Here is a 25,138-nt window from a genome sequence, read left to right as displayed (position 1 = left end):
ACAAAATATCCTTACTTCTACTAGTCAGTGTCTGTCACATCATTGCCAGAATTTGTGTACTCCTCACAATTTTAGCAATATGTCCTCTAAATTTTAGATCCCTATCCACCATCATCTCAAGATCTCTGATTTCCTCAGCCTCCAATGATATATCCCCATCAAGAATAAATTCCACATCCCATGTTTTCCATTTACTGAGTGAATGAGCATGGGGATGCCCATTCACTCAGTCTATTCAAGTCTTCTTGTAAGTCCACATCTTACAAGAAGACTTGAATATTCAGGTCTGCCAAATATTCCCCAATACCATTAACATACAGGTTAAACAGCAATGGTTCTAAAACACACCCCCTGAGGTACACAACTAGTGACTTTCCTCTAATGGGTAATTCACTGAATGTTGATGACCTTTTGGCACGAGCCACTCAACTGTGGGTGTGACATGTTGATGGTTGTCCAGAGCAAGGATCATCTTCAATCATGTTTCAACCATCTTTAAATCTTTTGAACCACTCAAAATGTCTTTGAGCAGTTAAAGGCATTATCGCTGAAAGCTGTTTTAAGCATTTGATAAGTTCTATGACATTTTTTTTTGTCAAGTTTAATGCAAAATTTGATGCACACATGTTGCCCATTAATATATGATATCAGGTCACTCTAAAATAAAAAAACTTGTGTTAATGCACTAAAGCACTATGATTAACACAATGACTTTGGACTTGTTTTATGATGTTATGACATGCCTACATACATATCAGCTTGCAAAACAATATGCTAATATACCCAATTTATTTTTTTTTATTCTTATTATAATAATATTATTTTATTAAATTATTAATAATAATATTATTATTATTAATACCAAATTGTGTAAAAATTAAGAACAAGTTTCACTCAGCCAAAGCCCAACGTATTGATAAACGAGCGAGTTTAGCACTATTATGGGAACAGTTAAACGCTACTCGCCAGGAACTATCTAAAATAAATTCTTCCATCAATGCTCTACGTGATCTAATATTTTAATCTTCCAACAAAGCATTGCTATACAGCGACCACAATTATAACAAGATGGTGTCATTGTGAACTTATCATCGGTAACCTTAACCAAAGAAGCCAAGAGTGCGTTAAGTCAGGGACACATTTGGAACTAAAGAAGTTCCAAAAGCCAAAATAATAGCTTCCATTGAATGCAGGATATACAATCTGCCTCCAGCAATAGCCAATAATATTCAGTTAGACATGGCCAACATCCTAATCCTCCCAAAAATAATATCCCATGTAAAGAAATCATGGCTGTAAAAGACCTACACAATAATAATCACATTACCATAACCAAAGCAGACAAAGGAAATGTAACTGTGGTGGTACAACAGAATATAAAAGCAAAATGCATGCACTTCTCCAAGACCAGTCAACATACCCAATTATAGATCGGGATCCCACCAACTCACAGAAGAATAAGGTGTGCAAATTATTGAGCAAAGTCACTTCCTGGCCTAAAGAAAGAGTCAACAAACTCAAGCCCTTCCACGTTAAAACACCCAGGATATACGGAGCTCCAAAAATTCACAAACAAGGTACTCCTTTACACCCTATTGTATATAGTATAAACAGTCCTACATATGAACTTGCTAAACATTTAGCCTAACTACTAGCCACTTTCACAAACAATTCTCCCTCTTTTGTAAAAAATTCTACCCACCTAAAAAGTATTTCAGAAAACCATACCTTAAAAAGTTCAGACTTAATGGTGAGTTTTGATCACCTCACTATTCACGAATGTACCATTAACTGAAACCCTTAATTTACTAAATTCACAATTTCCCCCTGATATATTTCAATTATTTAAATTCACAGTACAGGCAGGTTATTTTACATGGAAAGGGAAAATATACAAACAATTAGATGGGACAGCTATGGGATCCCCCCCCCCCCCTTTAGCCAACTTCTACATAGAACATCTGGAAAAACTAGCTATCAATACAGCCACTTTCAAACGTAGTCTCTGGCTACGCTATGTTGATGATATGTTTGCTATTTGGCCACATGACCCAGGCACGTTGAATACACTTTTAGTGCATTTAAATATGCCAGCACCCAAAAAATCCACTTTACAATGGAACCAGAAGCCAATGACTCTCTGCCCTTCCTGGACACACTAATCACACATCTTCCAGAAGGTTCTTTATCATCTTAGTTTATAGAAAAACCTACACATATAGGGAAATATTCACATAAACAATCACACCATCACCCATCTCAACAATATGGTATTCTAAAAACACTAACCCATAGAGCTAGAGCAATTTGTTTCAATGACACTGCTCTCACTACTGAACTTTTTCACCTACGTCACACCTTCCTGACCAATGGCTATAATCCCCATATATAAACCTCATCAGTGAACACAAGAAATATATCTAGCACTTTCACTGTGGCAAGTTGGGTCTAGCAGACCATGCTTTGGATACCCCTGCACATAGGATTGATTGGAAAAAACAAAAGTGCTGCACAGAAGCTATTACAAGTCAGAGAGGTTGTTCCTGGATTCAACAGAAGCCTTGAAACATACTCCAAACCTCAACAAGTATGGCTGTATAGTTTTATGGCTTCTGTCTCCCAAATCTACCAAAGATTTGGGAGACAGAAGGCTAAAACCAAATTAACACCTGCTTTGTCTCTCTTTTTTTTTCTTCCCAAATTAGATGGCGCCTAAATAGGACTTTGGTCTTTGTGTTGCACGCTACAATTGCTCTTACTAGTCCCACTGTTATACTGGATTATGGTTGTTTCACTACTGTAACAAACTTTGTTTGTGTGCTCTGAAGATGCTGGATAGAATATCAGCAAAATATTAGCAATTAAGTCAATAAATAGTTATTTTCTTATCAATCTGTGTTCACATCTATACTGTTAAAATTCAATCAACTTCTAATGGTATAGCCAATTCTGACTTAAGAGTTCTTAAAAAATTATATCTTCCTAGTTGAGAATGCCAACTAGCCCTACTATATGGTAGACATCACTGACTAGAGAAATATCACTACCTTGCTCACTGGAAGCATGAAGTGGATGACACCTTCTGTAATGGGTTCAGGTCAACTTATCTCCCCCCCCCCCCACACACAAAATAAAGGCATGCCAAATGATAATTTGAAGCAACCCACCAACTCTATGAGACCATGCCTGGAATGGGAGGGTGACATGGTTGCAGCTATGTTATGAGAGTGGCCGCTTCCTCTAAAGAATGGGCATTTCCTAGACTGGCAACGTTTTGGAAAGTCTGTCTTCTCCTACCATCAGTCACCATTAATCTCATACCATTCAGTATTATCTTCTAGAGAGTATTATCACCATTCAGTATTATCTCCAGCTCTAGGAGAGCAGTGATTTCTCCTCTCCTAGAGCAGAAATCACCTCAATTTTTATGTTAATGATGCTGGCACAGGACTACAGGGAGATATTCAGTTGTTTACAGGAGATGTGAAGCTTGAAAGGGTAATAGTGCTAATGTTCTGGCTCTTCAAGAAGATATGAATAAGTGGTAAAGGCTGGCAAATGAATGGGAATATAAGTTTAATGCAACTAAATGTAAGGTTTTGAAATTTTTTAATAATAATAAAAGTTTTATAATAATAATAATAATTTTGAAATCCACAGATGGAATGCTTTTTATTCACTTAGTGGATTTATACTGGAAGAAATGGAAGAAGCAAGGGATCTTGATGCAAAAACTAGGTGTCATAAGCACCCTTAAACACAGAGCCCTAACTATTTGTTCTAATGAACAGGCTCTAAACCAGGAATACAAGATCATCAACCAAACATTTATCAAAAATGGATACAGTAAAAAAACTATTCACAAGATCCTCCATAAAGATACCAGTAAGAACAAAAAAGATTTCAAGAATGCTACTGCCATTCCTTATGTTTTTCTGAAAAAATAGACAGAACACTTCGCAAATACAACATTAAAACCACCTTTAAACCCCCAAATAATTTAAGACACCTACTCAGTTCTTCTAAAGATCCTCTTCCACACCTAGCACACCCAGGGGTATACAAAATACAATGCGCATGTAGCATACCATACATAGGGGGAAACAGGGCGAACTATCCCAATCAGACAAGATGAACACAAACGACACATTAAATACCTTGATTTTGGTAAAACCGGCCTTTCTGACCACGCACTCCAAACATACCACAGAATTGACTGGAAAAATACCAAGTCCCCACACCGCACCAAAATCTGGTTTGAGAGAAAATTATTAAAGAGTCATGTGAAATGCTCAAACACAACCCAAATCTCAACAAAAATGATGGCTTAACCATTTCAAGAATGTGGAGGACCCATCTACAACCTGTATAACAACCTAAACTAGCCTTAGAAAAATCCCACAACCTGGTGAAGTGTTTGTAACATTCAACAGCAACTGAAAGAAATCATTTTATAATAATCAGAACTATCCAGAAGAATATTAATACATGAGGACTTTAGCAGTTTATTGTAGTTGTATTTATTTATATATATATATTTTTTTTTAAATTCATTTATTTTATTTTATTTTATTTTTATTTATTTATTTTTTTTATCACTAGAGATCAGGCTAGGAAAAAGGATTTATTAACTACGTAGATTTAGTTTACCTGTATACAGGGCATGAGCACGTAGCTTGGTTCCTTATACAGTTGTATTCTTCCGATGATGACCTCGATATAGGGGTCGAAACATCAAGTTTTATTTTATTAGTAATTAATAAAATAATCTGTTCAACGTGTGTTTTTGTCCCTAAATTTACAAATATGAGTGCTGATCACCATGTAACCTTAAAAATAGAGAATGTTAGACAGAAATTTGAAGTCCAGAAGACATATAATAAAGAATGTGAAGACAACTCAGAGAAATGCTGCAATACTGAGGAGACATTGACCACAAAAGATAAAAGAGTGGTATAAAGTTTTGATAAGCGCATATCTGGATCAAGTTGCCAGGATTTAAAGGAAATAAAATACTTGGGAGTGAGTGTAGAAATGGATAATGAAAATGATATCATAAATGTTAGTTATAAGAATAGACTGAATGCATGCAAATTACAGAGAACAAGGAAGGAACAAGGACAAGGGGACATTCCTATAAGATGCAAAAGGAAGTAGTGAGTAAGGCGGTAAGAAGTGGGAGCATGGAGAGTGGTAGGAGCATGAAATGGAATGCACTGCCTGAGAGGGTACTAAAAGTGCAAAGAGTGGATGAGTTTTTAAGGAGTGATGTGAGGCTTTGCACTGTCTAGTGTTGACCACCCATGATGAGTTTTAGGACTCATGGAGCCCAGAAAAATAACAATGATAATAATAAATGTTAAATAGAGACGGGGATACGCTGTGACCCCTTGTTCTACTTCTTGATCAACAGTTAGAGCCAAAATCTGATGATTTGTGTTCCTCAATATAAGCTTTGAATAGTCTGTATAATAAGTCTAGGATATCCTCTTGCCTTAATAATATTCCAAAGCTTTTTTCTTGTAACATAACTAACCAATAGCATTAGGAGAACAGTGGAAGAAACAGATACTTTAGTGAACAGCATTCATGGAAGTGCTGGTAGAATGAGAATAGGTGAGCAAATAAATTATCTGTGTGACAATGGATGGAGGCGAGTCTATAAGAAGAGGGAGGGGGTCACCAGTTAACAGAAATGGCCAGATATTATTTTTAGAAAGGGGTTTGGTGTACTATCCTAAACACGGGAATTCTAAGGTTACGAGATATATTGTGGGATACATTGTATACGACTCTGATAAAACCACATCTGGATTTCTGTACTTAGATCTGGTCACCAGGATTATAAGGAGATGAAATAATCTTGGAGAGGGTGCAAAGATGAATAAAAAATTATGTCAGGACTTTACAATGATCATTATGAGGATAGATTTAGGGAATGATGTGGACTGTAGAGTTCTGTGAATAGAAGACAAAGGGGGGAATATGATCGACACATTTAAGCTGTTGAAGGGAGTTCTTACTGTATTAACACTGAGGAGACTTTTCATATGGTAGAACGAGAGAAAGGAACAAGGACAAGAGGCCATCACTGGAAGTTGCAAAAGAAAGTCGCAAGTAAAAGGGTGAGAAGTAAGTTTTTTGCATGAAGAGTGGAAGGAGAATGGAATGCAATGCATGAAGGGCAGTGAATGTGCAGACTGTGGATGAGTTTAAGGTTATAGAGTTAACACTGGGGAGTTCTTTCGCTTGGTTGAACAGTGGGAAGGAGTGATGACAAGGGGCCATCCCTGGACGTTACAGAAGGAAACTGTGAGCAAGAGGGTGAGAAGTGGCCATGGAATGCATTGCCTGATAGAGTGGTGAGAGAGAGAACGGTCAATGAGTTTAAGGAGTGGTATGATAGACTGTGTTTCCTAGGAAAGACCTCCTGCGATGAGTCTTTTGCTCCATGGAGGCTTGAATAATAATAATATGACAGACTTTGTGTTGACTAGTGTTAACCTCCCATAATGAGTCTTGTGACTCCATGGAGATCAGGAAAATAATAATAATAAGAGTTAGCAGCTTAAGAGGCAAAACACTATGTCCTGATTAGTAAACACTAATTCACTTTTGGTGAAAGAGTCCTTATATTTCTAAAGAAATGTTCTTCAGTTCAGCAAAGAGAACTGAACTCAGGTCTATTATACCCAAAGGACACTTGTCAAGAAATCCAATTTATCTCATTGTTCTATCATAATGCTAATTAAGGGTATAAGTGATTTAAAGAAATCGGCAATGTTGAGAAATGTAAGTCTGCAGGAAGCCTGAGAATCTAGGTATTCCGTTTGTTTACAAAGTACTTCCAAAAAAAGATTAAAGTGAAAGTTATACAATGCACTCTCAATTATTTGACTTTCAAATGAGTGAAACTTCAATTAACCAATCCCTGAATGGGTTGGTTAATTGAAGAAGTATCAAATGACACTTCTAGGTAGCTCCGTGTACTGTACTTTCAGTTATTCACCCCTTCAATTATCTAACCAGAAAATTGTTTTCTTGCTGTAGCTGGATAATTGAGAGAGATTACTGAATATGTTATAGATCATTCAGAATATCACTAAAACTGATATACAAGTCCCTTTTGAATTCCCTAAATCATAACTGTGAAAAGATGGAAGAGCAAGAGAACAATTTCCTGAAAATTTTATTTTTATGTGAAGCAACATTGCACATTCAGAGAATATAAACATGCACTACTGTAAAATTGAGGTTTCGTGTATTTGTGACATATCTAGATCCTGAAAGAAATTCCTCCAAATAAACAGCATATATACCTCCAAACAGAAACTACTCATTTTTATTAGTAGAGAAAACTATAAATAGTAGGTCTTTTTTTTAATATATGATTGAAAATTATGCTCTTCTATACCCAATAATTTAGAAATGTGTGGTGACCTGTTGATGTTCATTTCCCAAACAGGTGCTTGGATAGAAATAGATCAATTTCTGGTCAGTCTTAATCTCTATATAAAAATTATGCATAAGAATTAAGGCATACATAGTAAAAGTGACTTTACTACAAGCCATACAAATTTAGAGGCGATATTGGCCACAGCTGCAGAAATGTTGGCAGGCATATCCAAGAGCTGAGTTATAGTCCAAATGTATGACAAACTACACACTAAAATTGTTCAAACCAAAAACTATATACCATTCTAAACTGTCATTTGTAATATTTGCTTCTAAAATACTAACATTCCTTTGGAGAATCACCATTATTACATCATAAGTTATTGAAATGTACTGAAATAATACTGAAATGTGCTTCGTTGATGAAATGTTGAAATAAAGGATAAAACCAAATGTATAATTAATTGTGAACTAGTGTTATACAATCTTACATAACTATTATGTAAGAAAAGTGGTGGCATATGATACTTTTTTCCCAAAAATTATCATAGCCATCCTACATAATAGTTATATAAGATTGTATAACTAGTTCACAATTAATTATACATTTCGTTTTATCCTTTATTATTATTATTATTCAGGCCTCGATTGAGTCAAAACACTCATCACAGGCGGTCCTTCCTAAGAAACAGTGTCTACCAAGACTCATTGTAGGAGTTCCCTCCTAGGAAACACAAAGTCTGTCATACCACTCCTTAAACTCATTGACCGTTCTCGCTCTCACCACTCTATCAGGCAATGCATTCCATGGTTCAACCACCCTCCATGCAAAGAAACCACTCCTCACCCTCTTGTTCACAGTTTCCTTTCGTAAGTTCCAGGAATGGCCCCCTTGTCATCCCTCCTTCTTGCTATTCAACCAAGCGAAAGAACTCCCCAGTGTCAACCCTGTAATCACCTCGCAAAAGTTTAAAAGTCTCAATCGTATCACCTCTCCTTCTTCTATCCACCAAACTCTGCAGTCCACATTCCCTCAGCCGATCCTCGTAACTAACATTGTACAGTCCTGAAACCATCTTTGTTATCTGTACCCTTTCAACAGTTAATTTATCCCCTTCAAATCCTGGGGACCAAATCAGACCACACTTAGACCAAGTCTAAGTGTGGTCTGATCAGAGACTTATACAATGGAATGATAATTCTTTTATCTCTGCAGGTCAGTGTCCTTCTCATTATTGCAGCAATCCTCTGTGTTACCTTCATCACCTTTGCAATATGTCCCCTAAATTTCAGGTTTCTATCAATCATCAACCCCAGATCTCTTGTCTCCCCTACTTCTGCCAGTTTAACTTCTCCCATAGAGTATGCAGCGTCCCATCGATGTGTCCCAAACCTCAAGACCTTACATTTTGCTGCATTAAACCATTACCCCCATTCATTTGCCCATCTATCTAGCTTATTCAAATCCTCTTGAAGAGCTACCACATCTGCACTATTACTAATAAACTTTCCCAGCTTTGCATCATCCACAAACGACTGAATATCCCCTTGCAATCCACGGACAATGTCATTGATATAAAGGTTAAACAATATAGGTCCCAGTACTGAGCCCTGTGGGACCCCACTTGTAACCCTCTGCCTCCTTGAAACTGTCCCACCATACACAACTCGCTGATACCTATCGGACAGCCAACCCTGAATCCAGTTGACCAACCTGACATTCAGACTCATGTGCTGCAACTTAAATATCAGCTTATCATGTGGCATCCTGTCAAATGCCTTCGCTAAGTCCAAGAAAATGGCAGTATATGCCTGTCTCTCATCTACTGCTCTTGTAACTTTATTATAAAAGGCTAGCATATTGTTAAAACAAGAGCACCCTTTCACAAATCCATGTTGACTCTCATTATAAGATACCATTATCCTCATCTGCCCAATGCTGTATACGGTCCCTCACTTATACAAGTGTAAGGAAACAAAGTTTGCGCCTGAAGTACTTTCAGGACTGGGGCAACTCATAGTAAAGGTGGTATAAGTTCTCACCACTAGCCTTAGTATCCCATATTGCAAAGCACATCTCCTTGTGGACATGTATAATGCTATGCATTAAGGGAAGGGGTAACTACCCAGGCTGATTTCAACATTTTTGAGGTCTCATCAGTGGGAGACAGACCCAGAAGTGGTGATACAAGGTGGAAGTAATGGAGAAGTCATATTTACTTATACGAGTTGCCAAAGGGGTGTCACACCCTATTATTAAAATTCTCTGGATTAGAGATAAGTTTATGAAAGTTTTTTCACTTTGCTATGCTATTATGTTAGTAGCACAGCCAAGTGAATAAACTTCCATAAACTAGTTCACAATGTTAATTGCCAACAATGTCACTTAGAGAGGAATACAATTTCATTTTAATATAGTAAAATGGAAATTAGATTTTGGGCAGAATGGTATGACTCACAAGATGACTCACAGTTTTAAAGCTTCAAAAGTTACATATCTTCTTTAAGAAACATTTTCTTTCAGAAACAAAACAGTGCTTACTAAGAAGAGTTTGGGTATGCTTTTACAATATTGAAAAAAAATATATATATATAAAATAAAAATAAGAATTTTAATAATAAAATGTGCCTCAACATTAAGTTATTGATAAAAAATATTAAAAATTATCAAACATTCAATAATGATATCACTTTTATGAAGGAAATTTCCATAGATAATTTTATGTAATGGATTCATATAAAAATCTTCTATGTAATGTGTGCTTTAAAATATAATGCATGCAACAAAAGAGACTAATTCTGTTAACTTCTTTTAACATCGTATATCTACTCTATACTATAAAATGATAAGTTGAAATTGGAAACAGATGTGACGTTGGCTTGAAACAGATGTAGGCTGTAACGTTTCTGTGTAACATTTTTTTGTAACATTTTTGTCAAGTTATTTTAAACGTTTTGAAACTCAGGGGCTACTCCCCTGAGTGTCGAGTCTTCAAAATTCGAGTCATCGGAATTCAAGGAGAACCGGCCTACCAGTCCGAAACACACGGGGGGTTGGGCGCTGTAGGCGTCAGGGGACAGAGCTCCCTAAGAGTGAGTGTGTGTGTGTGTGTGTGTGTGTGTGTGTGTGTGTGTGTGTGTGTGTGTGTGTGTGTGTGTGTGTGTGTGTGTGTGTGTATATATGTCTGTGTGTGTGTGTGTGTGTGCATGCGAGCATGCATGTGATATGTCCCTTTATAAGTAGTAATGCAGGTCTTGTATCATGCACTTAAAATATACAACATACATGCTATACTTATGCAACTAAGTAGATTTAACATACATTCCATTTGAATATGATAGCAAGGGTATTTATAGAAATCATAAAAAGGTTCTTTTATGGACTGTTCTTACCTGGGAAGCTAGAGAAAAATTAGGTGGACCTGGAGAAACATTTTTCTTCTTTCCACTAGAACCGGTACTGTTTCCAGCACTATTTGTAGCAGAAGATTTCCTTTTTCGTCTTTTACTGGGTGGGCGTTGAGTTTCTAAGAAAGATCATGTAAAGAATATGGAGAGAAGTTATAGCATTTGATAAAGATAAAATTTCCACTTAAAACTATTCAGATTTATCTTTTAGCAAAATAAATTAAAATGCGAAAGATTTTTAAAAAAAATACATAGATTTAGAATCCAAAAACTCATTAAGTATTGTATTTACTATAGAATAAAATGCTACACTATTTTTATTAAACATTACATGAAATATTAATCTTTAATGTCATTTATGCAAATCTACATTTGCAAAAAGTACATCAGCTACCACTGAATAAAGAATCCTTTATAACACTGCACAGCAGACAACTCATTATCTCATCAACAACAAATCACACAGAACAAAAGTTGTTCTTATTTTGTGCCCGTCTTCAATGAAAACTCTATGGGTTATAACCAAACAGAATGACATTTTTTATGTCATTCTGGTTGGTTATAACCTATAGAGCTTTCAGGCTGGCATTGTTGTAAAACATTACAACAATGCCAGCCTGGTTGGCCGAATCCCGATTCATTGTAGTTGGTGGATAGTGATGGAGGCAGTGAGTTGTAGAGTAGGTGCCCTCCCTCGATGAATCTTTGGACTCCCTGGAGGTGTCATGTAATAATAACAATGAAGTGTGTCTATTGCCAAGCTAGAGGAGAGCTCAATACTATTTAGAATACGAGAAATGCAATAGTAGTTAATTAAGTGCATTAAAAAATTCATTAATTACATGTGTGAAGAGGAATTTAGTAAGATTACCTTAAGTTCATTTGAAAAATCAGTTTTGCAGATTTCTTTCTTTCTTTTCTCTTGTATAAGAATTAAGTTCAAATCCAACGAACTCAGTGCTTGGAAGAACATTATGCATTATGAATAAAACTCTATTTGTATAATATTCCTGGTATCTTATGCAATTTTGATGCTCCATGCTCTTCTAGGGGTATATTTCCTGATATACCCATTTTATAATATGAAAATTTAAAGAACAAGGAACCTGATAGACTTTATTAATTCATTGTCTCACTTATGAGTGCAGGAAAAATGACAACTTGCAAACAGACTTATTTGTTCTGCAAATCTATATACCTTTACAGAACAAATAAGTCAAGTGAGATTTTCTAATCAATTTTTGATGTAGAGAACAGAAAAATGTCTAATAAACTAATAAATATGTCTCCTTGGGAAAATCAAGGATGAATGATGCAGGTGTTTCAAACCTCATCTATGAGCTGGTAGTTATAACCACTGGAGAGAATATGATTTAATGTATAGAAACAAAGAAATGTAAGGCACCATGAAAACTATTTTACTTACACCCCGATGAAGTTTACAAAATTTCGAATGATTAAAACCATTTAAAGGATAACAGTGATTCAGAGATATAATATAGACACGTGTAAATAAGTAAATTGTTATTTATTGATTATCTAAAAATCAAATCTCTCTGAAAGAACTCAGTCCATCTTCAGTATAATATCGTCTTTATTTTTAACAAATAATGAAAATTAATAATAAAAACAGAGATATACAATTTTCAAATCGGGACATTCTTTTTGAAACACCCTGTATATAGACGCCACCACATCAAATAGAAAATACACACAATTAACAAACAAAAATACATTACATGTTAAAGATACCAAGTTATTTTAAATATAAACCTGGTTTTTTTACTCCATTTCCCAAATAAGCAAACAGACAAGTCAGTCAAGTTTGCACCTGCAAGTGTTGCAAGTCTAGCTGACCCTGCACGTAGTGCAAGTCCAAGGCAACTTGTGGTAAAGGTAGAATAAGCTCTGATCACTATTCTTAATATTTACCCTTAATGCAAAGCACATCTCCTGGAGGACATGTATGATGCTATGCATTAAAGGCAAGGGGCCACTACCCAGACCGGTTTCGACCTTTATTGAGGTCTCATCAGTGGGAGCCAGGCTAAGAAATACTAAGTTTTAAGTAATACAGAGCTTATAAATATTTTACCAACACAAGTTACCATAAGGTGCTTTTACCTTGGGTATAATATATGTTAAAGATACCAAGTTATTTTAAATAACTTGGTACCTGTTTTTTTACTCCATTTTCCAAGTAAGCAAACAGACAAGTTTGCGCCTGCAAGTATTGCAAGTCTAGCTGACCCTGCACGTAGTGCAAGTCCAAGGCAACTCGTGGTAAAGGTAGAATAAGCTCTGATCACTATTCTTAATATTTACCCTTAATGCAAAGCACATCTCCCAGAGGAGATGTATGATGCTATGCATTAAAGGCAAGGGGCCACTACCCAGACCGGTTTCGACCTTTATTGAGGTCTCATCAGCGGGAGTCAGGCTAAGTTGCAACACTTGCAGGCATAAAACTTGACTGACTTGTCTGTTTGCTTACTTGGTTAAGGGAGTAAAAAAACCAAGTTTAAATTTAAAATAACTTGGTATCTTTAACATATATTATATCCAAGGTAAAAAACTTTCTACATCTATCTCTCATCCTGAGATTTTTATTTAATAAGGTCAAAGCACCTTATGGTAACTTGTGTTGGTAAAATATTTATAAGCTCTGTATTACTTAAAACTTAGTATTTCTTAGCCTGGCTCCCATTGATGAGACCTCAATAAAGGTCGAAACCGGTCTGGGTAGTGGCCCCTTGCCTTTAATACATAGCATCATACATCTCCTCCATGAGATGTGCTTTGCATTAAGGGTAAATATTAAGAATAGTGATCAGAGCTTATTCTACCTTTACCACAAGTTGCCTTGGACTTGCACTATGTGCAGGGTCAGCTAGACTTGCAGGTGCAAACTTGACTGACTTGTCTGTTTGCTTACTTGGGAAATGGAGTAAAAAAACCAGGTTTATATTTAAAATAACTTGGTACCTTTAACATATATTATACCCAAGGTAAAAAACTTTCTAAAACAAAAATACTATTAATGGGCAGTAGATCATGTAATGCATAGATGGCAGATTGTAGAGTGCCCTCCAGTGATGAATCATTGGGACTCCATGAAGGTGCACATAATATAATATAATATAATATAATATAATCAACTGCTCTAGTATCCCATAATGCACAGAACCTCCTTTCAGAAGCATATTTCCCATGCATTATGGGAAAGCTGCAACACAGGCCAGTATCTACCTTCATTACTTCAACTGCAAGCTTCTGTTTATTCATGTTTGAGTAAAGGATAAAACTTGCTCAACTATCTCTTATCCAAAGATTTTAATAATATGGTGATATACTATTCCTCTGAAATGTTTATGGAAAATATGACTTCTGCATTGATTTCATTTAAATGATTTGTATCACTAAAAAGTATCTCTCTCTCCCCCCCCCACTCCCCAAAAGGTATTTGTATCTCTTTAGCTATCACTGAAGAGACTTCAGTACAGTTTTCTTTCCTTTTTTCAAAATAAATAAACACAATTTGTAAAATAGAGAGCCAAAAGGCTTCATTTTGGTGATACAAAATTATATACATCAAGTGGTTATTACTCTCTTAAGAATTCCTACCTGAACTCTGAGGAGAAACACCAGTTAGAAACAGCTATCAGGTCAGTGAAACCTTATCAAAATGGACTAATAAAAGGTGGATATATAGATGTTTGGTTGGCACCTATGTATTCTAAGTAGTCCATACTAAGGCAACTCATGAATGTCAGGGAGTGTATTCTGTGAAGGTCTCTGATCAACTTACGAAACTTTCATAGTTTCATAAGTTGACCAGAGTTCATACATTCGGCTTTGAAATAATGCTGGATCTAATATCCACTTTACTTATATAAACAAACACAATTTTTAATTTCTGAGATAATGGTACCAAATCCATCAAGGATGTAAATTAGGAATTGAAATTTCAGTATGTGAAGAGAAGAATCAAGTGAGTAAGGTTTTAAAAGAGATAGTAGGGGTCAATAAGATAATTTACTTCATGCTGGATGGTGTGAGAGAAAAGAATATTTAGTAGTAGTTAATGATATGGAAATCAGAGTTAAAAATGTAGAAAGGCTATATCTTTAGTCTCAGTTTTCATTGAAAACTCAAAATAAAGATATGCTGGATATCTAGATTAATATACTTTGAAAGACTGTAAAATGAAACATGCAGTGAAAGAAAATATTCAAGTGAATGTAATCATGAAATCATAATCAGAAAATGGCTAACAAAAGCAGGAAATCAGAAAGGCAAATGAAGTAGACAATATCATTATCATTGTTCAGGATTCCATGGAGTCACAAGATTCATCATGGGAGGCTCGTGTTAGACAACATGAAATTTATTATATCACTCCATAAACTTATCCACTGTTTGTACTCTCACCACCCTATCAGACAATGTATGCCACAGTCCAACTACTCCATGAAACAAGCCACTTAATACCCTATTGCTCACCACTTACATTCAAATATTCCAGGGATGGCCCCTTGTATTTGCTCCTTCCCTGTTCTATATAAAAAAGATATCTCCAGTGTAACCTTGTAACTACCTCTCAACAGTTTAAATGTTGCAATCATACCACTTCTTTGTCTTCTTTCCACCAAACTCTGCACTCCATATGCTCTCAGTCTATCCTCGTAACTAACTTTGTACAGTCTTGATATCATTTTTGTCATCCACCTCTTCACCTCTTCTAAGGTTAATTTATTCCCTTCAAATTCCAGTGACCAGATCTGAACACAATAATTCAGATGTGGTCTGATCAGGGCTTTACACACTCTTCTATCTCTGCCAGTCAATGTCCTCAGTATTGCAGCAATCCTCTGGGTTACCTTCTGCACATTTGCAATATGTCCCCTAACCTTCAAATTTCTATCAGTCATCATCCCAAGATCCTTAGCCTCTTCTACTTCCTCTAATATAGTTATAGTAACAAAGTTTGTAGCCTCCCATCAGTGGATTCCAATCAAGAACTTACAATTTAGTTGCATTTATTTATTTATTTTGTATGGGTTCCGTATGTAGCCTCCTATCAGTGGATTCCAAATTTCAAGACCTTACAATTTAGTTGCATTTATTTATTTATTTTCGTATTGGTTCTGTCCCTTAGGATGGGTTGAGCCCTCTTAATGTGGGACTAAGTATGTATTTTATGACTGTAGATCCATCTGTGTTTTCATGGGGCCAGGTTGATTTAGTTGCATTAAACTGACATTTTTCATTCATCTGTCCTGCTTATTCAACTCCTCTCGAAGGGTCACCACTTCAGCACTATTGTTAATAACCCTTCCTAGTCTCACATCATCTGCAAACATTTAAATATCACAATTGAATACTGACAGTCATTGACGTAAAGGTTAGACAAACAACAGAAGTAACAGTGCTGAGCTATGTGGAACAGAACTTGTGACCTTCTGTTTCCTTGATACCTGTCTTGTATGCAAATCTCAAGTAGAATCAGAAAAACTAATCTGTAATCCAATTCACTAAACCAATATCTCAACCCATATGCAGTAAATCAAATATCAGCAGCTTATCCTATGGCAGCCTCTCAAATGCTTTTGTAAAATCCAAAAAATATGGTAGTATATGTCTTTTCCCCATCAGCCACTCGTGTTATTTTATTATAAAAGGCAATCAGATTACTAAAACAAGGGCACCTACTAACATCCGTGTTGACTCTCGCAGATAACACTACCTGATCTGCCCAAAAATCATTAGTCTCAGGTTTCTCACTGATTTTTCTAAAACATTAACTTCAGAAGAAATACAAACTGGTCTATAGTTGCCACTGCTATTCTGATACACCTCCATTCTACTATTGTCCTTATGCAATAGCACAATCTTACTCTCCTTCCATTCATAAGCACTTTTCCCATAGCCAGACTTTCAGTGAAAATCCAAGTCAATGGAACTGTCAGTCCTTAGTATCTGAAATACATTTTTGTGCACTTCTTAACTTTGATTCCTCCTCATCCCTTTAGTAATAAAATCTACTTTTCCATGATGAAATGCAACACTAAAGTGATGATCTCTGCTATGTCATCATCGGTCACTCAACTCCGATTTTCATCCAACAATGTCATTCTTCAATCATTTCTCCTCCTCCTTCTGCAGGCCATATAATGAAAGAATTCCTCAAGATTTTTCTTGAACCATGGGGCTAATCCCTTCTTGTATTCCATTTTTGTCTTCCTTACTAGTCATCATTTTCCTGGCCTGATTCTTTTATTCCTCACACAACTGCTCTCCACTCTTCTAGCTCTATATTTTTTCCATAACCCTAGCAACTGTAGTTTCCCTTATCCTAATATTCTCACTGACCAGGGAACAACAATCTATCCACCATCCTACATGTTCAAATGCAGTCCTTTACTTGCATACAGCTCTCTTCTATATCCAGGCATCCACGTAATCCAAACCTCACTTTCAACAGATTATCGTCATTGTTTCATACATTATTGCTGCTCTTCTCCTCAAATCTGTTTATCATATATGAGTAATATACTTACTATTTTTCTTCTCACATGCTTCTGCTGTACAATCTCAAACATCAGCCTCAGGTATATCACAACCTGATACATACTATCTCTCAGGTCATGCATACTAACCATCACTCATCCACGCTTTAGCTTCCTTACCAGCAAATTCACATTCTCTATTGTTCTACAAGGGAATTTCTCCTCTAGCATTCTATTTTACACTTCACAAACCACTGAATCTCCATACATCACACCTCTCACTGATCCATCCATTCCTTGCTCACCAACATCACTCACCTCTCCTCTGACACACTTCCCCCCCCCCTTGCTCTCTCACCTATCTGCCTCCCTCTCACCTCTCCATTCCTTGCTCCTGCACTATCTTGCCTTTGTCTCTTTCCCTAGTTCTCTCTCTTCTTTTATCATTTGCATAATTGTCTCTCTCTCTCTCTCTCTCTCAATCCTACACTTCATTGCTTCACATCAGTTAGGCTTCCCAGTCTCCTAATCTCTTCCTTCACACTTCTCAACTTATTTTTCAAACCTTCCAGTTCTTCTCTCAGTATCTCTCTCTAAGCATCCTATCCTCACTTGACATTCACCAACCAATCATCATCTTCCAAACTGGTTAGACTTCCTAATGTCATATTCATGTCACACTCACCTTCCTCACCCTTGATCATCTACTTCTATCTCTCTCTACTGGCACTCATTCATTTCTGATGCACCGCTACTGAAACCAGTTACTTATATCAACTAGCTCTTACCATTTTCTGCAGACATGAACTCTCCAATCTTTTACCTGTCACATTTTGAATTGCTGGAATGCAAACATTCCATAAGCACTGCATGCTACAAAATCATCTAGGATACTGTGAACAATGTTGTTCTTAAATGGTAGAAAGCGAGTGATAACATATCAAGATAAGTGAGTGACTGCAGTGACCATTATTAAAAGACACAATACCAAGTATAGACAAGAAATACCAAAACAAAACATGAAACTTTAAAATCCTCAAAATATAAACTCTTCACGTGAAATAATGACCAATCTAAACAATACTCACTCTAAATTTAAATAAATACCCTAAAATTTATATAGAAACTTATCTTTTCTTCTTCCACCTCACTGTGGGAGAGCAATGAGAGATAATGTCAGAGAAGTGAGGGATGAAGGTGAGCAAGGAATTGATCGATCAGCATGAAGTGTGATGTATGGAAATTCTATGATTAGTGAAGTGCCACTGCAAACTTTGAACCCTGGTAGTACTGAACTTGATCAAAATATTTGACCAAAAACGTTCAATTACAGAGTTATAAAAGGTATACAGTTGTTACACTTGCATAATTCAGAAGGCATTCTGGATGACTGGAGTAGACCTGTCATAGTTTCAATAAAAAAATCAAAAAAAATGAAATAAAACTAATGTGAGAAATACAGAGAAATTTCTTTTGAGTTGCAGGTGCAATTTACATAAGCATACTTCAGAAGAGGCTAAGAAAAACTGTGGAGGAAAAACAAGCTGGAATAAGACCAAATAAACACTATGAAGATCAGATTTTTACTTTATGGCAATACATAGCTAAGAAATCAAAGGAATATAGATCTCTAGAAAGAATATGACAAGGTGCCAGAGGAAAAGCTGTTAAGCAAAAGGAACATTATCCATTTAAATATAGATTAAGGAATACTTAGTCTATATTTAAATTGTATGTAAGCAGTTAGAATTAAATAAAGTACAGGGAGGTAGTCTGATATAAAATCAGGTGTGAGACAAAGGTGCACCCTGTCTCTACTCATATTAATCATCTATATGTATCACATTATGAATAAAGGGGGATTAAGTCTGATATTCGAGTCAGAGATATCAAACTCAGCTCTTTGCTATATGTAACGTTGCATTCCTCAATGCATCCAATGCAAGTCATCAAGATTCTCTAGCTAAATTAAGTAAGAGCTGTAACAAATTTGGCATGAAAATCACCAATAAAAAGACCAAAACTATGAAAAATAAGCAGGAACAAAGAAAACTTCAGTTCCCTTCTCAGTGGATAACCTATAGAACAAGTGAAATATTTCAGCTATTTAGGCAGTGTTTAGTGAAGATGGCAAATTAAATTTGGAAATACACAACAGAATTTTTAACCCAACTGAGAGTTGGGTTAAAAATAAAGCATTTGATTAAAGATTAGAAACCACAAATATTATTATTATTATGTAACACCTCCAGGGAGTCGAAAGACTCATCGAGGAAAGGTATCTACTCTACAACTCTCCACCAACTGCAACTACCTTCATCATCTACATGAACACCATTTACCACTGATCACCACCATAGTATTTTCACAGACAATCACAAATCAGAGTTCTGAGAAAGATTAAGGATCTAAACAGATGACATCAATACCAAAATATATTAAAAATGAAGATATTAAAAAGGAACTTGACAACGTTAGCATTCAAGAATGTGTGAACAGAGTTAATCTTAAGTATTACAGTTACTTAAACAGAACTGAAGAGAGATAGAGAGAAGGATGGCAAAACAAGTGTTTGATATGCCAGATGGAAGGAAGAAGACCTAGAAGAAAATCAAGATCTAGGTAGATTGATAAATCTCCATGGATTGCATTATGAAAGAAAGTAGCATGGCATCTGATATCAGACTCAGAGATATCAAACTTTGCTCATTCCTTCATGCAGATGATTTTGAACTACTAAACACATCCAGTGCAAGTCTCCAAGATTCTTTAACTATACTGAATAATAGCTGTAACTAAATTTGTCATCAAGATTAGCAATAAAAATACCAAAATGTAAATACCTAAATGGGTAAACCTATAGTACAAGTAAACTATTTCAGCTATTTAAGCACAATGTCTATAAAAAAAAATAGCAATATGAATATGGAAACTGACAATGATATAAGCTGAGATGTTATGGTGGGGAGCCACTTGAATAAATTTATATTGAATAAGAGAAAAATTAACCAAATCACTAAAGTATGAGCAGTATACAAGATGGTGTTCAAACCAATTTTTAACTTATGGATCTAAGAGTTCAGTTAGAAATAATACATTTGATCAAAGACTAAAGATGTGAGTATTCTGACAGGTGTAAACAGATGACATCAATAGCAGAATCATCTTAAAAGCAAAAATATTAATAAGGACATTGACAATGCTAGAATTGAAGAATGTGTGAGTAGGTATAATCTAATCATTTACACAGAATGGAAGAGGAAGGGATAGTAAAACAGATGTTTAATGGCCAGATGGCAGGACAAGGACATAGATGAAGACCATGATCTAGGTGGATTGATGCAGTTAGAAGTGCCACAGGAGACAAAAATATAAGATCTGACAAGATTAAACTCTTTTCCTTTAGTGTTACACAGTGATCAGCATTCATTTCAGTAAATTATGGAGACTGCAACCATGTTAAGAATGGTTACTTTAATGTCATGCCGTTTCAACCTTCATTTTAAGGTCATCATCTAGAGCACACACACAAACACAAGCTAAATTACATTACATTTCAAACAGTATGCCAAAGTGATAATGATTTGATCAACTGTTGTTCTACTGGCCTGACCTCTAGTGAAAAAAAACCTACATCAAAGCTGGAGAGAGGTGTTTGTTGAGATTGCTGTGAAAAGATAAATTTAAAATTTGCAGTTATGTGTGGCATTAACGATAATTAGTTTTTAAATATTGTTGTATGATAGCTGTGATCAGTAGGCAGTATTCAATGTAGTCATAATTCTGTATTTATTAAATTTCTTTGTGTTTCTTGTGTGCAGCTTTGAGTGCGAATAAAATGCCGGTGAAACATAGGATGGTGTGAAAGACAAATGCAAGTGGCATGGATTTTTCAAAAATGATGAGATGACATAAATGCAGTATGTATTCTTGGGGAGAGATTGAAGAAATATTAAGTGGAGAGGAAAAATAGGAGAGATGAGAGAGTTTTGGTGTGTAAGAAGTGCAGCATACTTATGGATTATAGGATATCATTGAACATAAATAGTATCAGGCAAAAGATCGTGGATGTAGCTACGGGAGTAAGTGGAGTTGACGGTACAGCTAAGTGCTCGAATGGTAATGGTAAGACATCAGGTGAAAGTGGTGATGAGTTAGCAATGTTGATTGGTAAGACAGTATGCATATGTGGCAGTGGGTTAGCAGTGGTATACAGTGAGAGAGTTGGCAACAAGTTAGGGGCAATGAGCAGTAAGACAGCGAACGTGCACGATAGTGAAAATGTGATCTGCATAAATGGTATTGAAAAACTAATTGAAGATATGAAATTAGAGTTGGTAAAGATGATTCAAGAGATTAAAAGTAAACATATGGGATATGAACTGAGGAGAATTATGGATTTGTGTTTAAATGTGAGGAAGAATGGGATGAAAGAAATATCAAATGATTTGAGAGTGGCAATGTACAGAGATTTGATGATAAGAGGTGTGGTGAGTGAAAGGGTGCACAAGTTCTGTATTTCAAGAGGTAGAATGAGCAGGGTGGTTGAAGCATTGGATAAGAGGAGTATGCGAGCAAAAGAGTTGGTAGGGGTAGTTATGCATGAATGATTCGACTAGTAACAAGAAGAATGTTAGGAGGGATGTCATGAGGCCATTAAGGAGAGTGAAAGATAAGTGTGGTAGGTAAACAGCTTGTTGCCCAGGTGATGATAATGATGAGTTGAGAAGGCAAGAGAGGATTATGAATGGTGTGGTGTGAAGTGGAGGTGGACAGTATGAGTAGGATGTTGCTATAGATCTGGTAATGTGAATGGCAGAGAGAAGGAAATGTTTGGACAAATGTGTGGGATGAGTTTGAGGGGTGGATAGAGCTGTATAAAAGAGATAGGCTACATTTGAATGGATTTGGTGTGAGTCAGTTGGAGAAAACTGTTCCTGCAAGAGAGAATGACTGAAGTGAATGTAAGACCTGATATGTTTGAGCAAGTTTGTGAACAGAGAGGTGACTTAAGAGGATAAGAGAGAAGGAACACAGAGTGGACAGGGAAATATGGGAGGTGTGGACAAGGGGAAACTGTGTGAAAAGTGTAGATGAAGGTTTTAGGAGATGTGCGAATGTGCAAGAAAGGATGAAGACGGTAAAGGATATGGGAGTGATATGTAGATCTGTGGAGGGATGCAATATCAATGATGATAGACAGGAATGAACACGGTAGGGTGTAGAGGAGTCATGTCCAAGAAGTGGGGTTAGTGGGACTTGTTATCGAAACAGAAATGAGCTAGCATGTATGTTTACAAATGCTAGAAGCATCCAAAACAAGGGGACTGAAATTGTAGCAGTGTTAGAGTCATTTGCCCCCAAAAATTGTTGGTATAAGTAATACATGGTTGAATGAGGATGACAATCTCACTGGAATAGAGATGGACAGATATGTAGACTTTCTTCAAGACACAGAAAGCAAAAAGAAAGAAGTGTTACTATGATGGCAGAGGAGTTGTCTCCATCTAGGGTGGAGATGCAAGAAGCAAATATTGATAGTGGTTTTAAAGCCGTATGGTGTGAGGTGAGGTGGACAGGATGAAATGTTTAGTCGAGTGTTGCTATAGACCTGATAATGTGGAAGGCAGTGAGAAGGAAATGTTTACACAAATTGCTCTAATAAGAAAAGGGTGATCATTATGGGCAATTTCAATTATGGTAATCCATAGTTCAGAATTTATGGAGACACAACACACGTGTTACTTTACTTAATAATTACTTTACTTAATATTAGGAAAGTAACATTCGACGTTTCGACCTCTGTATTGAGGTCATCATCAGGAAAATACATATGTATGAGATACAAGCTACATGCCACTGCACTTTACAAGGTAAAATGAATCTAACTGCTTATTAATCTTCTACCTAGCTTGACCTCTTGTGGAAAAACTAAATTAATAATTAAATTTAAAAAATTATAGATTAAAAAAAATTAAATTTAAAAAAACGATAAATCTAAAAATAAATTAAAAATTAAAATTAAATTACATTAAATAAAAAATAAACAAAATATTTTTAAAAAAAAATTAATTAAAAACAGAACTACATTAAACATTTCTAAAGTCCTCTCATATTGAGATTTTCTTCTGGGCTGTTTCGGTTGCTATAAGGGTTGCAGATGGGTCCTCCACATTTTGGAATGATTAATCTGTCATTTTTGTTCAGGTTTGGGTTGTTTTAGCACTCCACAGGCTTCCTTGAATTATTTCTGAAACCAGGTTTTGGTGCAGTGTAGGGACATGGTGCCTTTCCTGTCAATTCTATGGTATGTTTGGAGTGTGGGGGTCTGATAGGCCAGTTTTACCATAATGGAGGTATTTAATGTGTGGTTTGTGTTCGTCTTTTCTGATTAAGATCATGTGTCCTGTTTCTCCTATGTAGGGTAAGTTACATGTACATTGGATTTTGTAAACCTCTGGGTAGGCCAGGAAAGAGGATCTTTGGAAGAACTGAGTAAATTTTTTAATTTTGTCTAGGGTTTGAAGGTAGTCTTCATGTTGTATTTATGTAGTGTTCTGTCTATTTTTTCTGAAATGCCTCCAACATAGGGTATGGCTATGGCATTCTTGTAATCTTTTTTGTTTTTAGTGGTATTTTCATGGAGGATCTTGTGAACTGTCTTTTTATTGTAGCCATTTTTTTACAAATGTATGGTTAATGATTTCAAATTTTTGATTTAGGGCTTGTTTTGTTCATTTGAGCAAAATTGTTAGTGCTCTGTGTTTGAGGGTGCTTATGACTCCTAGTTTTTTGTGTTGGATTGTTGTATGAATTTTTGTGTATGTATTAGCTGGTGTGTGTGTGTGTAGGTTTGTGGTAGACTGAGAAGGAGAGACAGCCTGAGGGAAGCTTGTATCTCATACATATGTATTTTCCTGATGATGACCTCAATACAGAGGTCGAAACATCTAATGTTACTTTCCTAATATTAAGTAAAGTAATTATTCTAACACATGCGTTGTATCTCCATAAATTCTTAACTATGAATGCCGACCACCGTGTAACCTTAAAAGAAAGAATCAATTATGGTAATATAGACTGGCATGAAGAGATGGCATAAGGAACCAAATATAATGGATTTCTTCAGTTTTTAAGGGATAGCTATCTTAAGCAGTACATAACATAAACCACACATGAATCGAGGTTCTTGGATTTAATTAGAAAATATCAGAAAATCTTGTAAATGAAGCGTCACATCTTCCTCCAGTTGGTGAAAGTGACATAAAGTGATCACTTGTACGGTGGCCAGCCATATCACGACTTCTGTAAGAAAGAGTTATATGTGGAACCATAAAGCAGGTGATTATGGCAAACTTAGGAGGCAGCTTGCAGCAATATCATGAAATGAGACATAGGAAGGAAATCAATGCTGCTTGGTCTCTACTCAGGAATTATCTGGCAGAGGCAATGACTAAGTGTATTCCAAAGGTCAGGAGATTAAATAAGGTAGTTATAAAATGGATGACTGAAGAAGTGAAGTGTACAATCTGGAAGGAAAATGCATTTTGGAGGCAGCACAAGATGAGTAGAGATAATCAGTTATATTAGGAGCAAAGAGCAAGCAAGGAAGGAAGATGACTCATTTAGTAAGGTTAGCAAAAATGCGATATGAGCAACAGTTAGTGAATGATGCTTAAAGAAATCGTAGGGAGTTTTTCAATATGTGGCCAGTAGAAGAATAATTATGGGAGGATGCTGTTAGTCAGATAATGGAAGAATGATAAACACTGAGGAGGATATAGTAGAGGTGTTAATTGAACAGTTCATTAACATTGAGGTGAAAA

The 25,138-nt window shown here is 36.0% G+C and overlaps 1 protein-coding gene across 4 annotated transcripts in view; it reads right to left on the bottom strand.

Moving 5' to 3' along the window:
* Positions 1-25,138, bottom strand: part of LOC150106194 (LIM domain-binding protein 2-like) — a 607,136-nt gene that overhangs the window by 119,724 nt on the left and 462,274 nt on the right. For all 4 annotated transcript variants that reach the window (XR_016548352.1, XM_090393030.1, XM_090393031.1 and 1 more), the window contains one exon: positions 10,789-10,922. Coding sequence is in view for 3 of the 4 variants with exons in the window: in XM_090393030.1 (XP_090249156.1) it covers positions 10,789-10,922 (134 nt within the window). In the remaining variant the exon portion in view is untranslated. The remainder of the gene's footprint in view (positions 1-10,788; positions 10,923-25,138) is intronic.

This window comes from Typopeltis vanoorti, chromosome 5 (genome assembly GCF_054136105.1).
Source record: "Typopeltis vanoorti isolate ZY-2024b chromosome 5, IOZ_Tvanoo_1.0, whole genome shotgun sequence".
NCBI classification, from domain to species: Eukaryota; Metazoa; Arthropoda; class Arachnida; order Uropygi; family Thelyphonidae; genus Typopeltis; species Typopeltis vanoorti.
Note: the sequence above shows the minus strand (reverse complement) of the source record. Positions and strands in the feature narration are given on the sequence as shown.